Source organism: Dicentrarchus labrax, unplaced genomic scaffold (genome assembly GCF_905237075.1).
Source record: "Dicentrarchus labrax unplaced genomic scaffold, dlabrax2021, whole genome shotgun sequence".
In the NCBI taxonomy this organism is placed as follows: domain Eukaryota; kingdom Metazoa; phylum Chordata; class Actinopteri; family Moronidae; genus Dicentrarchus; species Dicentrarchus labrax.
In genome coordinates this window covers 28,378,348-28,394,902 of record NW_026136707.1, presented here as the reverse complement: position 1 = coordinate 28,394,902, position 16,555 = coordinate 28,378,348, and the positions used below count along the sequence as shown (strand labels likewise).

The 16,555-nt window shown below is 38.9% G+C and overlaps 1 protein-coding gene across 2 annotated transcripts in view; it reads right to left on the bottom strand.

The window, feature by feature from the left end:
• The window catches only part of dyrk1b (dual-specificity tyrosine-(Y)-phosphorylation regulated kinase 1B), a 61,507-nt gene that overhangs the window by 25,690 nt on the left and 19,262 nt on the right, over positions 1-16,555 (bottom strand). Inside the window, exon 1 of one of the 2 annotated variants that reach the window (XM_051407291.1) lies at positions 10,021-13,831. The exons of the other annotated variant lie outside the window; for it this stretch is intronic. Within the exon in view, the coding sequence (XP_051263251.1) occupies positions 10,021-10,123 (103 nt within the window). The 5' untranslated portion in view covers positions 10,124-13,831. Of the gene's footprint in view, positions 1-10,020; positions 13,832-16,555 lie in introns of those variants that run through there. 2 annotated transcript variants of the gene reach the window in all.

Here is a 16,555-nt window from a genome sequence, read left to right as displayed (position 1 = left end):
GGTCAGCCGTGTATATGGGCAGGACTTTTATACCACAGCATCAACCCTGATCACTACTGCGCAGACTCACTCTGTCTCTAAATGATGTCACCAGCGCAAGATGGCAACGGCTGTATCTGGGGTATTTTGGCTTAATTTTTGTACAGTGGGAGGAAGTGAAGAAATTACATATTTTATATGTCGATATTCTGGACCTTTTGGATTTTGTGTCACCAGCAAACAGCCTTCATCTGTGGACTAGAATAAAATAGCATAGAAAAGAATAGAATAGCCAGACTTTCCTGATCAGTCCAGTCAACAGACAAAATCAAAAGACCAAACTAATGATTCACTGTTGATTATATCCATAATAAGTTTTCCATAACAGAAGAAGGGAATTAAATAAGGCTATAGCATAATGTGAAAAATGAGGAATACTGTTTGGTTGTATAAAGCAATGCATGTGATAAAACATACATGTTTTCTTACTCAACAAGAATGATTGGGTTTGTGTCAATGCAATATCAGCAACAAGAATATATGTTGTGAAGAACAGTTGGATCTATTTATAAGTAGTAAATGTCACCAGTTAAAGGGTTCCTATCACTATTATTATTATTCTCCCTCTTAAAAGGAAGTTTTTTCTTGCCGCCGTTGCCAAGTGCTTGCTCATGGTGGTACTGTTGCGTCTCTGTAAATAATGTTATAAGGAGTTCGGTCTAGACCTGCTCTATTTGAAAAGTGTCCTGAGATAACTTCTGTTGTGAATTGGCGCCATATAAATAAAATTGAATTGAATTGAATTATTATTATTATTTATTATTCTCCTGCCTATCGCCCTATTTTTCATTGAACCAATTGTAGGAGCTTAACTATGATTGTACCTGTATGATCATCAGACTGCAGAAATGCCATTACAGTATTAAATCTATATCTGTACGTCTAAAACTTTTATTGTGAAGAAGCAGCAGGAAATACAGTTTGCATCAGCAATAGTAATGGGAGTAGGAGAGCACATCAGAAAACAGTGAAGCTCCTCAATTCAATTAGATGAAAGTCAGAACTAAAAGCATGAAGTTAATTCAGAGATTCAGTTACAAGCTACTAAAATACTGAGAGCTATGCAGTGCTACTACTCTATACCTACCATTGTAAAAGAGTTTTCAGGGGTGAAAAATTAGGTTTATTTTTATATCACTATAACATAATTCAGGGCAGACATTCTCAGTGAACATGTAAGAATAACCCTAACCTTTGTAATTATAGGTTCCTCACCACTATTATCTATGATATACGATACACAACTATTCAGTACATCTTTTGCCAAATGGCTCCCTCATTTTTTTAAACAAAGCTCTGTGGCTAAATAAGGCTTTATCTGTGAACTTAAAAAAACATTCACAGCAGCTTTGAACCTCTGTGTTGAACCTATGCGCTTGTGTTCTGTTGTGTGATAAGGAAGAGAAAGTAATCCAATCATTGTCTGGGACTGTCGTGGCGCTCTGGGTCCTGGCCTGTTAGATATGACAGTGCTAGAGAGAGAGAGAGAGAGAGAGAGAGAGAGAGAGAGAGAGAGAGAGAGAGAGAGAGAGAGAGAGAGAGAGAGAGAGAGAGAGAGAGAGAGAGAGAATATCTGCCTAGTACTGAAAAATCTGCACTGTCTCTTTAAGAGACAGAGAGGCACTCACAGCACTTCCTCAATCTGGCATCCCCCTTCTTACGCTGCCATTGGTCGGGGCCCCCTCCTTCTCTATCAGCTGATTCGCTGTTGGTATCTAAGGGCTGGCTGGCCAGCACTCTATAAATAAACCCAGTGCTGTCTCAGCAACCAGCCTACAATACTCATTAGCTACTTCTCTCTCTCCTCTTCCGCCTCTCTCCTGCTAAGCAAGTAGCTTCCAATAGCAGGCCTGGCTCCCAGCAGCAGCAGTCTGACATACTCTCCCCTAGCAACCCAACCCACCCTACCAGCCACTCTCTCCTCCCCCTTTCCTTCATCATCCTTCCTGCTTTCTCAAACCTCTGTACCTATGAATGTGATTCTCTCTTATATTTATCCATATATCTCTCACTCCTGACTTCAATCAGATGACTGCTCAATATGTCTCAGTAAGAGAGACATTTTCTCTTTATCTGCCAACTGTTTAATCTCTCTATTAGTGTTGTGTTGATGCACAATGATGTAAAAATATTTAGGGTAAAAGTGAGTAGTCATTCCAGGAAGCACAGCAAAAGTACAGTCAGAAACAAATGATTCCTGCTCTCAAATGATGAAGAACAATACTAAGCCAACTGTGTTCCCACCAGAGCATGAGAGTGAACCAACAGTTGTGTAACACCACCTTGAAGAAGGGTGTCTTTGCTAGCAGTGTGTACACACAAATCTGTTTAAACACAACGATACTCAAGACCACTAAAGCTGAAAGTCATGACTTGACCTATTGCACCTGAGCCAGGCCATACAGCAACGATAGCAAACGCTTGTTGAACGCAAAGTTCAGGTACTAGAATCTGTATCAGGAAGGAAAAAATGGAATCAGAACATCTCTATGCTGCCATCAATATGGTGCTAAAGCTAACTTGGGCTTCGTGCCCCAAACCCAATAGCACAGCAGGTCCAGTTGAACAGTTTTGAACATGATAATACAGCAACACAAAGAAGTGACAGAGATTCTAACATTGTGTGTTTAAAAATGCTGCTGTTAGTAAGTTGCAAAGAGCATGTGTAAGTTTAGAGGCATAATGATGGTGTTATATAAAACTTACTGACCTGATGACCAAATGATATGTTTAACTTAAAAACAGCAGCCAATCTGAACTTAACACACATACATGGTGTCCACGGTCACAACTGAAATATCACACAATAATAACATGTCAAACACACATGTATAACTTCCACAACACAAGAGCAGTAGAAGAATTTTTTTCTTTTACTTCTGCTCACTGTTGTGAACACAGGTAAATGCTCAGTATGTTTTTTTTCTTATCAGATTGAAAACGAATTATGAATTATTAGGAACAAGGAGAAACAAGGAGACAAAGAAAGACACTTTATGGACTAAAGTTTACTATAGGTTTTGAGTAAGCTAATATTGATAACCAACAATTACTTCCTTGTAATTTTTGCATAACAATTTTCAATTTCATGAAGAAAACTATTAAAATGATAATTATGAAATTTCTTGGGATCTGAACAAAATAAACATGTTTTCTTAAGTCTGTGGAATGTGTAGCCCAGCTGTACAGTATTTATAATGCTGTTTGTCAGACATTTTACCTTTACCAAAAAATTACGGCTTCTAGGATTTAGTTGCACTTGGCCATATTGCGATTTCAATATTATTTCCTGTATGTCACAATCACTGCAGATGCACGCATGTAATCGAAGAAAATAGACTTCTAGTGTAAAAATAAGCTATGCTGCATATAGCGAGAATAAAACACAAGCTATTTTATCATTAAAATAGGAGTGTACGTGTCACATAGTAAGCATATATACTTATATTTATTCGATGCTGTTTTTGCTGCTTTTATGATTTTATGTAAAGTGTCTTTGAGTATTCAGAAAAGCGCTTACAAAATAAAATGCATTACTAAACTGGCTGCAACTCAAATAAGTATACTAAGCTGACTGCAAGTCACGATTAAGGTTAAAATCAAATCTCAAATGATGATGCAGACAAATTAACATATTACAAAAGGTTTATACAACCATACAACTACTGACCCCATGTCTCTTTAAAACTAGAAAGTTGGAGAGATAACACACAGATCCCAGTCACTGCGATAGTGCTTGGCAGGTACGTGATCAAAGTTCGTATCCTGGCCCCTCATAACTGATGACACTATATGAACACTGATCAGATACTATCTTTACTTTAAGATAACTCTTCAAAATAAGTCACAAAATGAGATTAAAAAATTACAATCCTAAAAATTAAGTGTAAAACATCAACAAATCATGTCAAAAGGAGAAACTCCCTGATAAAACTTATTTTACTGGTCATGTTGATCTAAAGCCTCTGGGACAAGGACTAGAGCTCCTTACTTTTAATCCCGGAGTCTAAAACAGATGAAGACCTCCGCATAGGCTCATATGCGGTTGAAAGATCTGAAAAGCAACAAGCAAGACCACAAAGCCTTACAGCTAATCAATAAGATGCCGAAATCCATCCTGCTAATACAAGAAACAAGTGTGGTGTGGTCTTAGTTCTGATTAAAGGCCTGGAAGATGCAGCGGCTAACATTTTTTGGTTTAGAAATAAACCCAACGTACAGAGAAAAAAAGCATGTTAGTTATATCAGCAAACTTCATATGTTGCCACAGGTGAAGAGTAGATGGCAGGATCGGGCTTCTGATATGCTGCGAACAAATGGCAACAAGGACTTAAGATCAACCAAGCAATGATATAGAGACCTCAGCCTCACTGAGGACAGTGGGCTTAAAAGTGCAGTGTGTAACATGTAGGAGGATCTGTAAGCAGAAATGGAATATTCATAGGTATGTTTTTTTAAGCACCTGAAAAGAAAAAACATATTTTTTATCAACATTAGCACAAACTGTTTTTACCTAAAGATGTCACAGGTCGCCTTCCATGGAAGCCACCATGTGTCTGCAGTAGCCCACAAGAGACAAACCAAAAATATATTCCAGATAGGGGGTGTTCATGTTTTTCGCAAACATTGTAGTTTGTCCATCACGTTTGTAAAGGCACAATGAGTTGCAATCTGAAACTACACCACTAGATGCCACTAAATCCTACACACTGGAACAATGAAACAGTCCATTGATGTCCACAGAGGGATTTAATAATTTCCTCTGCAGTATTTAACATAGTAGTTGAACTAAGAACACATCTACTGAAATTTTTCAAAATTGTTCCAAGTATGAGACTGTAAACACTTGTTTTAATAGTTAGATATTTCCACTAGAATGATAGGGATGGAAGGAGTAACCCCCTAGTGACTAAATATAGTATGATACAGAAATGGCTATATCTCAAAAATGAAAAGGAGTTGTGTCAAACTTTTGGTACCATTGGATTCAGTTTCGGTAATATGTGCTTTGAGTGTAAATAATATTTTATATTTTTAACATGTTAAATTGAACTTATTTTTATGAATTTTTGCAATTAAAAATCTACTTTTTCTACCAATAAAAGAATGTGTAGCCGCATATCTAGACAGTTTTCACAGCAGATGTTGTGTTTCCAAATCTAACAGAAAAAAACCTCTGTGGGGATTTTTTAAAAATATACTAAAAGTTAACTAATTCATGCAGTGTTCAATACAGCCACCTAACACTTAAATGTGTCAAAGAGACTGCTGTGATCAGTTGTGTCTAAGGCTACAATAAGTCAAGCAGCACGCTGTTGGTGACTTTAAGAGTGTTTCAAGCTGCGATGCTGCCATAAGCTACACTGAAAATTTTTTAAGAAACTGCTGTCTTCCACAGCCTAAAGACGTTGACTTGATATAAACTGACCATTCCTAAGCCCCATTTTGCTCTGTGCTCCAATAACAGTTGAGCAAACCTCGGTCAGAACCATACAACTCCCTCCTTTCTTGCAATTAGAAATGCCATGTGCTAGGCTTATCTTTGTTGAAAAGACAACCACATTTTGAAGATGGTTAAAAGATAAAAGCAACATATAGTCACATCTTAAGTTTGCTAAAGTTAGCAAAACCCAGGCCAGCAATTGATGTAGATTAGCTAACTAGTTACTAATTTCACTTCTTCCCCGGAGTTCTTGTGCTTTCTCGTCTCGCAGGTTCTCATGGATCCTGGTGGAGCCTCCTGCCATGGTCCTGCTTGCCCCCGTCACCAAGGTCTTGCTCATGGTGGTACTGTTGGGTCTCTGTAAATAATGTTATAAATAGTTCGGTCTAGACCTGCTCTATTTGAAAAGTGTCCTGAGACAATTGTTTAAATAATTTCACAAAGGTAAGTTATATTTTTTAAGGAATTAGTGAGCTGAGTGACACATGGTAGACTGATCATAAAGAACCTATACAACAAATAATTACCAACATAGAAACAAGTATGAAAAATCCCATCAGAGCCTGTTTTACTAAATATCTTTAAAGAATTACTAAGAATCCTCATAAAACTGACACTATTACGTGACATCTTAAATGACTTATAGAAGTTGATTAGTGTGTGGATGTCTCATGTTTATTGAGGTTGGCTATTTTTTCTATTGAAATAAAATAAAAAAATCGTCTCAGCAGTGCAGTAACATGCTAACTGATCAAACTCACAGTACTGGAAGAGCACATGGTAGAAATGAAGAATCACAAATAGACTGCAATAGTCACCATCACAGCAAACTAAATGTAGATTACACAGGCCTAATAATGAAGGAGGGGGACACCTGGTTAAATAGTGCCTTGCAGGTGCGTGATCAAGGTTCAAAACCTGACCTCTCATAACTGATGGAACTATAGGAAAACTGATCAACACAGATAATATCTTAACTTTTAGAGGACTCTTCAAAATGCTTCACAAGAAGAGATTAAAAACTACAAACCTAAAATCAACAAACCATGTCAAATGGAGAAATTCCCTGATAAAAGCAATGAGAAAAGCTTAATAAATGTGAACATACCTTGGTTACAATACTGATTTCGGTAACATAGATGAACCGTTTTTAAGTGCTCAAAAAAACGACAAAATGTATACATTTGCAATTCCATGACAACTAGGAAAATGCTGTCTGCTAATGATGATCATGTGATATAATCAAAAGCTCTAGAAAAGCTACAAAACAGACCTTATGGTCATATTGTTTCGTAAATTTAGGCAAATCTTCAGCACTATTGATATCTACTTTCTCGTGTAATGTATGTGTTCATGTGAAACTGTTCAGATAAAAACTGAACTTGTATAAACATGAAGATTAGTTCATATGACAGTCTGCTGATTTTACTAGTATTAAAGGGACTGTTTGTCCCTTACAAAACAATTTGCAAATGGTGAACAATGGTGCAAAAGAAACTGACTCTGACCCACCTTCATTTCATCTAACAATTCCCCACCACACAGGACATGCAGAATATAGAAGCATGAGTGGAAAACACACAACCTGTTAATAAATGCTTCTGAAACCAAAACTCTGTCTGTCAGAATTTGACTACTGAAGACAGCGTTGTCAAATGTTCAGACATTTACACACCGATTACACAGCATCAAATTAAGGGTTTAGTATCTTGCTTAAGGATACTTCAACATGCAGCCGGAGCAGCTGGGGATGGAACCAACAACCTTCCGATTAGTGGACGATCTACTCTACCGCCAAGCCTCTACCTTTAGGAAATTAAATCACCTTACAGTAATGCAGCCTTTAAAACCAAGAAAAAACTCTTATTCCATAATACGATATTACCATCTCCAAAATCTAAGACAATACCTGGTCTCATATCTATATAATATTGATATACTGCCTTTTTACATATATACTACTATATATGTAAAAAGGCAAATAACACTTATGCTTGTATTACAATATTCAACTATTTACAACAGGAAGTAGTGGCACAATTATATGCCTTTAAGCTCAGTATTTAAAACACGGGATAGTGCAAAGGTTAAAATAAGCAACTGTCCTTATGCTGAATTTCAGGTGATGTGTTTATGCCTGTGCACAAAACGTATATGTAAAAATCACTTTTTCATATGTCAACAGACTAATTTGTCTAGTCTTCGCGGTGGAAAAGCAGACAAAGGGCTGAGGGAATTGCTTTACATATAAACATTATTTGTAGGAACTACTGTGGCTGACCTTTTTAAGTGACAGAAGGGCCCAGTTTTGCATGCCCCCCCTTATGTCTAAATAAACTTTACCGCTCACTCCTCTTAAGTCTGTCGCTGACTTTTTAAGCCATTTGTGCACATTTTTTACAAGTTACTTAAGTAACTAACTAAGAGTTTGGAGCCTACACACTCTTCTGCACTCACAGAGGTGCATGGTGTCATAGTTGATGTCAATTAAAGTCTGTGAGGGTAGCAGGGACATGGACTTCTGACAAATAGTAATAAAATACATTCAACTAGGGTTGTGACAGGTCACATTTTTCTATACAAGTTCTTGATTTATTCATAATATACATGTTATTTTTTCCCCAGGAAATTATTGATTTTCTATTAATGGGCTTTTACCAAGCAGAGTTACACTGTTACAAGACAACAGAGTTAAAAAATGATTGAAACTAATACAGAAGGAGGAAAGGCAAGTGATAAGTGAGCAACAGTGCTGGTAGGGAAAGCTGAAGTAGGAAGCCACAAAGTGTCAGGGCAACATTAGTAGTCAACATTAAGCAGAAATAAATACACAATTTCCCCTCTGGGCATCAATAAAGGCTTATCTGATCTCAAAATGTTCCAACAATTAACTGCTGTATGGTACATCATATAACAGACAGCAAACCTCTTTGGAGTCCTGCATCCAAATGTGTATCCACAAATCATGTGTTAAGAGTATTAAAAACTTAACACAGCCTGTGCCATATAAACCATACAAATTCTCACAAACTGTAGCTTCAGATCATCTCAATCTCTAAATGAACCCAAACTCATTCAGAGTGCTGCAGCAGAGAATGCCGTCAATTATTATTATCATTATTGTTTTGGTACTTTATCAACTATCATTATTGGCTGTAAGTATTCCCAAAACACAAAAAAACACAAACTATCAACACTGACATGTCAATTTGTTATATATCATATCAATAAAGTCCAGTCAAGTGGACTTGAACAATATATGAAAGGTGTCTTGTCCTCATGCTTTCTCTCACAAACACACACACAACCAGTCATAACACAGTAACATGAACTGGCCATTATATTATTATAGACAATGTATATTTTGTCATATGAGATACACACACTCAACTCATTTGCATCCATCCATTCTGCCTATCTGTGTATCTGAACCCAGGACCTTCTTATTGTGAGGATAACTCACAACTCAATTGAAGATAAACACTGCAGCAACATGCAGACATCAAAATTAAAACATTTGCAGCAGCCGTTACTGATTCAGGCTTATAACATGTAAATATAAAGAACCATGTGATAAACAGCTGCTTGGTAAAGAAAAGTTAAAGTCAGGCCAGTACTTCTTTTCACAAAACACACCCAGTGTTTTCCCCATTTCTGAGTTGAATATATTCTGCGTAAACTTCTGTTTGTTGTGGAGCAAGCTAGCTACTTCTCTATCATTATGAGCAGTATAGACCAGGGGTTCCGAAAATGTTTCATGTCAAGGACCCCCACAATAGATGAACATTGGAACATGGACAACCAATTTCAGAGGATGTTGTTTTAACAGTTCCTCCAAGATTTAGTAGGCTTTTGATGGGGATTTTGTGGCCTAAAATGACCCATTTCATGGTAACTATTCTAAAGAAAAATGTATGCATGTTGCAATGTTTTTATGATTTCTTTTTGCAATGAAATTGCAGCAGAAAGTGAAAATTGAAAAAATAGTTGTAATAATTGTTGCAGTCACAACTTTCTAGGGGGACTGTCTTTTTTATTTTTAGGTTTGAAGATTATAAAGTATTTATAGTCAATCAATGATCAAACTGGGATCACTATAAAGTACAATCAATAAAAACATCCAACCCTATTTCTTCCCTTGCTGTTCCAACTTCCAAAGGATATGATGTTGATACAAGTTTAAATATTATATTCCTAATTTTTCTGGGGAGTCAATGGAGATGCAGGCCAATGATCACCTGGCAAAGAGAGGCATTGACAGACTGCTTGTGACACTTTTAAGTGTTTTCCACATGCTAACAATTCACATCAAGAGCTGCCAGGATTCTGACCGTTCAAGTATCAATACACAGATTACTATGAAAGTAGAGTCACATACACTTGTGGCTATGCTATGAAGTAAGAAAGAGCTTACATTATTTAATCAGTGGGATTTTTGTGTGTGTGTGTGTGTGTGTGTGTGTGTGTGTGTGTGTGTGTGTGTGTGTATACGTGTGTGTGTGTGTGTGTGTGTGTGTGTGTGTAAGCTGTGTACTGACTCTTGTTCTTGCGCAGCAGGGCAGAGGTGATCCAGGGTTCTGATTGGACCATCCTGCAAGAGGGCACAGTCTTCTCCTCCACGGATGAGGATGTGATCACCATGGAAATGCTTGGCAATTGTTCAATCCAGCAGGGAAATACTGTCAATCAAAACAACTTTGACAGATGCACAGAGTTTGTCGGGGTTTAGGTAACTGTCATTGGATGCGTTTTCAATCCTAGACTTCACTTTTAACCGTTTACATCCAAATAAATCAATGAATCTTGAAATGGTGGGAAACCGACCAACCAATCAAAAGGCACCGTCTTCTCTGGCTTTTTTCTTTTTTTTTTATTATTTTGTGACTGTGGTTTCTAAGGCAACCAACTGGTATACAGGCAGCTTGTCTCTCTTAAGTAAAAATATAAAGGAAGTAATCTCTGTGTTCTGTGGAGTTACACTATAGATATAAATATCCCATTCTACATATATTGGGTTTCTCTGTCTAGGGAGTGGGGGGAAATAGAATATTTGGTTAGTCAGGTTAGCTTTTTGTTACGTTGGTTTCGGCAGTTTCATGCATTCTTTCTGGGTGCTGTAGGTCTGTACTGCTGCAGATCGCTGGTGACTGATATTTTAAGTCAAAAGTAGGCCTTTCTTCTCTAACAGTATGTTAAAGAGTGGCCACTCTGATTAAGAGTTTGAGCGAAATGTCCCAGGAGTAAAGGCATATACTCTACTTGCTTATGCTAGTAGTTCTTCAGACATCTTAGTAGTAATCCAGTACAGTTTATGTGTCCAGTACAGTACAGTTAGTATTCCCAGTTTACTAAGACTCCATGGCCAGTATATGGATCCAAGAGATCAGCGGAATAAGTTCATCCAGTTTTTCTTTTTTTCTTCAAGACTACATGCAAAACACCTTAACTAGCTGTAAGTCAAGTCTGTGCTAACCAGACTCGCCCAGCATACTGCCAGGTGGGCTGAGCGAGGTAGTGTGACAGAAGGGGTGGAAGAAAAGGAGGTGGAGGGGAGTTGGGTTTCCAGCTGCCTGCTTTTACCCCATCCTACGCTAAAAATAGCTCCAATTACTGCCGCTTTCTGGGGGGACTCGTCACTGGACAGAGTAGAGCAGTGTATAGTGATGTTATCACTCAGATAATCCAGTGACACACACAGCCCTCCACTGGCAATGTTACACAACCTGTGTGGATTGCTCCCCTTCACCCGCCTACAGGAGGAGGTGGTCGGCCTCTGCTGGGGTGAGAAGGAGCACGTTCAAAAAGACAAACAATAATGCATTGCCCATACACCATACAGGATGTCTCTGTGACAAGAAACACATGTAAACAACCCTGTCCCCTGCAACGTGTTGATTTCGCAGAGAGTGTAGTTCCAGAGAAAGTTACTCTAACTGGATATCCACAGTCCAACAGGTCTGTCTGCAGAGACAACGCGACGTAGAAGCAGGGACACTGCACTTCATCTGCACGCTGCCGAAAGAAAGCGATCGGGAGACAAAGGTTTAGATCCAGTATCTGGGGTTAGATACCAGATGTTTCCCCGTGCTGAAGAGACAGGAGAAGCCGCGGACGGCCTGCATTGTACTTCCAAACTTGTACTTCCGATATTGTCCTCTGTTTACCAACTCGATCCAGGAAGAAGTCCGCGTCTGAGGTAATCACACTAAAGTAAAAGTCTCAACTGCAAAACCCAAAACTTGAGAGTCGCCTCGAAGTAAAGAAACCAAATCCAGTGAAGTTCCTGAGCTTGCTGTCGGGCGCCTTTGATCGCTCGTTAAGGCGCCTCTTCTTCCGTCTCCTTCCGCTCTTTTCTCTAACACTAACGTCCTCCTCCACTCGTCCCTCTCAGCAGTGAGGGAGATTTTTTATTCCTTCAAGATGGAAACCATCACAAGGGCGATTTCGACTCATGTTTCTCGCCCGTTTCCCTTTCCGTGCTTCTCCGTTAGACGGAATCCGTGCTCCTCTCCCACACGGTCCCCCCAACCCTGCCATAGGGACTATACCATATGCCTGTGGCGGGGGTCGGAGCTGATCTGTCTGGCGCAGACTCACATATAAGCTACCGGTAAAACCACAGTAGATACACATACGGGACGAAAACGTGACATTAACGACATTTTACAAGGAATGTTATCGAGCAGCAGTCAGAGGCCGACTGCTTTAATGAAACAACGTCGACGAGCCGGGTGAGTTAGCGGGACAGTAACCTTCCATCTGACCGCAGTAGTCCGCTCCAGGATCTCTCATGTCCTGTCCATTTATAGTAACAGCGGGATATATATACTGGAACTTTATATACACGCATGCATAGACAACCTTTACTTAAACCCATGATAGCATTTTATGGATGAAGACCGATTGATAAATACTTAAAAAAAAAAAAAAATCCCACCAACTCAAAAAAGTCTTACTTTTCTAAACCTATTCCAAGCCCCATTTCCTTAAGGTTTGCAAAAGTAACTGTAAATTAAGTACAGCTTATGGTCTGAGCAAGCTCATTGTTAAATGTTTGTGAAGAACCGGGCCAGAGGGCGGTAAAATGAAAAAAATTAAAAATAAATAAGGGACATAGGTCTATATTGATAAGCGCCATTAAAATGTACTCCCTTATACAACAGATATGTGTATTAATACATAGGCTGCCCCCGCAACAAACATTCAAAATACACTCACAGCAGTTTTTAATATTATATTTTATAAATATGGCAAATCAGCATTAAATATATGAGCTTGTATTACTGCTACCATGTAACACGTAAAGGCTGTTTGTTCATTCAGTCTTTCAACATGTTCCAACTTCTCTGTGCTCGGGTAAAGGCAGCCTCTACCCTCACTCAGCAGGCACCCTCTACGGGCTCTGTTGCTACCCGACGCTACGGCAGCTGTGATCTGATTGGCTACATAAAGTCCCGTCCCTGTGTGTGATAGGGTAGCGGACGGGTCTGTGGGAGGGGCGTTGGCTTAGTTTCTCAGTGTGTCTTCAAACGGCGCGAGGCAGGAATGACGCGGAAATAGTTTGAAGATGTCAGGTAGAAATGGAAAGAGGGGGGAGGGGTGGAGATGGAGCCGGGGGAACGGGGCAAAAGGCTTCCAGAAGCACATGGTCACTGAGTGACTCTCTACAGCTGAGATGTCTGACTTCTCCTCATAACCCCAGCCAAAGCTAAAAGTTGCTGTTGCTATCCGAGCATTCTGGCTAAATCAGGCACAATGCTGCCTGGGAACAGCTCAGCACACAAACAGTGTCATAAACCAGCTGACAGCTCCTTAAAGGAAAATCTACCCTCAAATACAGCTCACTGAGAAATGTGTGTCACTTGACTTCTCCCTTTTTCATGTAATTTTAAACTTTAACCTGTGCAGATTAATCAGTCAGTATGTGAGCTTGCTTACTGTAATTGCCTGCTGTACCATGGTATGGTTTCCCCTGATAATCCTGGATTCATTCTGGGGACAGGGATGAACCAGCAGTACACTTTCAACAAGACTGCTTATTCTGTTGTCATTGCTGCAATTTAACCGCTGCATTGTCATATTGAACTATGCTCTCAGCCTTCCATATCTTTTTCTATTATGTGCAGTAACAACAAATTTGGTTATTTATTTTGCAAAACAGAGCTAAATTCCAAGGCAACCCTCAGCAAGTGTAGTTACTGCATTCTGGCTTTGTAGTGTACCTCTGACTACAGTTTCTGCAGCTTTCCATGGTAATCTACAGAGACTCAAGAACCTATGGTTCAAATCACTGTTACTCCCACACACTGAAAACAGCTGACCACAGTGTAAACCGGTCACAGCTAAAAATAATATAGCATGGCCTAATAAATGTATTTATACATGTCCATAATAACATGCTATAATTATAGAGCTTGCATTAAAATGATCTTTCTCAGACATGAGCCATGAACAAGCAGGAAGCAACGTTATAAAGCAAAACAAGTCATCACATGTAGATGTATCAGTAAAGGTGATCTGCTTCAAAAATTCCTAATGCCCAACTCTGAGTGGGAGCCAGGAGCATGTGCAAAGGAGGAGTGCATGTCACACTCACAGTTCCACAGGAAGACAATGGATGGTGTCACGCTTTTAGTGACTATTTTCTGTATGATTGCCACCCTAGGGGCTCCACTTTGATCCAAACCAAACTGAACTTGTTGTGGTAAAAGGTTCAAATACAGTGCTGGGAGTAAATATTAGTAGTCATTAGTCATTGGAAGTCTGTCCATCCATACCACTTTTTACATAGAAAAGGATGGTTTGTGCCCTAAACCAAACATTGAGAGGGGAGGGGGAGTTTTTCCTCAAAACATATGAAAAGCATGAATGACAAGGTGCAAGTAACAACTTTCATTAAGCAAATATCATCTGTCATATTCAAAAAGCAATCCATCATATCTCCACTTGCATCACAATTAACAGTCACTGCATGTGCAGAAAACATAAGCACCACAGGCACCTGCCTTTTTCATCAGTACAGTCATGATGAAAAAGGCAGGAACTAGCATGTAGGGAATACAATGTAAACAAATAAAACTGATCTAGAATAGATTTTCACCAATTTTCACCTGTGCATGTACACTAATTTCTATTTTATGTCAAGTATATATGGGTAGGCATGCAAGGTGGCTGGGCACCTGCAAATACAAAAAGATAAGGAGACAAAGTTTAACTCTACTTTTCACTATGGCCGACTGTGTGCATATGAGTGTTTGCACTGAGGAGAAACATGGAGTGTAGCGCATTTCTGTTCTCATCATGCCATGCATACCCCACAATTATCTCAGCTCCACAATTACAGACAGATGAGCAACAGGTGAACAAGTGTGTGTCTGTGTGCGCTGGGAATGACAGAACATTCATATAGTACAAACACATAGAACAGCTAACCTACAAAACTCTTTTGTAGTTTCTCTGCTAGTTATAAGGGGGTTTGTTCACTATAAGGACTATATTAACTGTTACCCACCAAAGGCACTTCAACACAAATTATTATTAGTATTATTTTAGATATGCCATTAACAAACAAACAAATATGACTGAAAATAAAATCCCATGGAGCAAGAACATTTCAATCAAAAAACATTTAATGTTGGCACCTATTTTGGCCTAATATATATGTTGACTCAATGCCATGTACAGAAATCTTACTTCAAATCACATTTTTCCTCAGATAGTATATTTATCAGTATCAACCCAATAATGTAAACATGGTCCATATTTAAATTCAAGTTTAAATGCTGTCATTAAAACATGGGCTTTTTGAATATACACACAACATCACTATTTTGTCCATTCATCAGTACTAAAATCCATTTGTCTTTTTGAGTTTTGATCTTTAAATTTTTGGTACTAAAACATGTTTTTGTTTGTTTGTTGTTTTTACAGCAGTAGGTTTGTTAAAATGTTTTATTTCTTCATATATTTTTTTATCATTGATTTTTGATTTAAAATACTAATGATAGGTATGATATATTTTAAACCTCCCTCAAACCCTGCTTCAGTACATTGGTAGGTTGTGATACAGCATATTGCATTGGCAGAAAAGCACCGACTTAAACTGTGCATAGATGCAGTCGTTTCCCACTCGTATACTTCGCCGTTTTTCTTTCTATCTGTTGATAGTTCTCAAACCCAAGTGCTGTGGCTCTATTACTAAATATGCGAATAAACGTTAGTAATTCGCTTCACAGAGTTACTGACTGGCTTCCACTAAATTACGTTCATCTGTGCTAACGACGAGACAGTGGAGATTACAGCGGCAGCACGAGGAGGCAAGCAGACTCTGAGACTCACGTGCCTTGCAGCAAAATTCCACCCGGCAACTACACACCGTACCATGGCAACAGCCTTGCCATTGGTCCCCGGTGCGTTTTCAAATGACCAATGGGATGGCCAGCCGCGGTGATGCTTGTTGCTAGGTAAACATGATGCAGAGGAAAGATAGAGGAGCAGAATTACCATGCTGCTACTGCAGGGTGCTTTCAGCAAGGAGTGGAAGAGCACTTCACACTCGGAGATACCCTTCTCACTTGGCGGTGCCAGAGAGACAAAAACAAAAGGAAGCAGGAATGACACAGGCAAAGAGAAATCAAATAGAAGACTTGGTGAAAGCCTGTGGGAATGGTGCTGCCAAACGCACAACTTAACTTAATGTAAGCTAGCCAGTAGGGAAAGTTAACTTCAAAATCCAATGAGCATGTACAATTACATTTTAAAAATTAAAGTTTTTGCTCTATTTTTCTGACACTCAATTTAAATTTAAAAAATGCTGCCCTCACACTATTCAATGCAAAAGAACACATAGTCTGCATTAATTTAGTTATTTTATTAATTTAGTTCAGTTACTTAGCAGCATCAGCCTGACAGACATCATGACACACAGTACATTGTATGGGTGACAGTACTGCCATACACACTCATATGACCCTCCTTGGCAGCATTGTTTGTAATGGCGATGTAGTAACTTCAAAGTCTCTGTTCGTGAACCGCTTGTGTGTAATAATTGTTTAGATAGGAACATGATCCTGG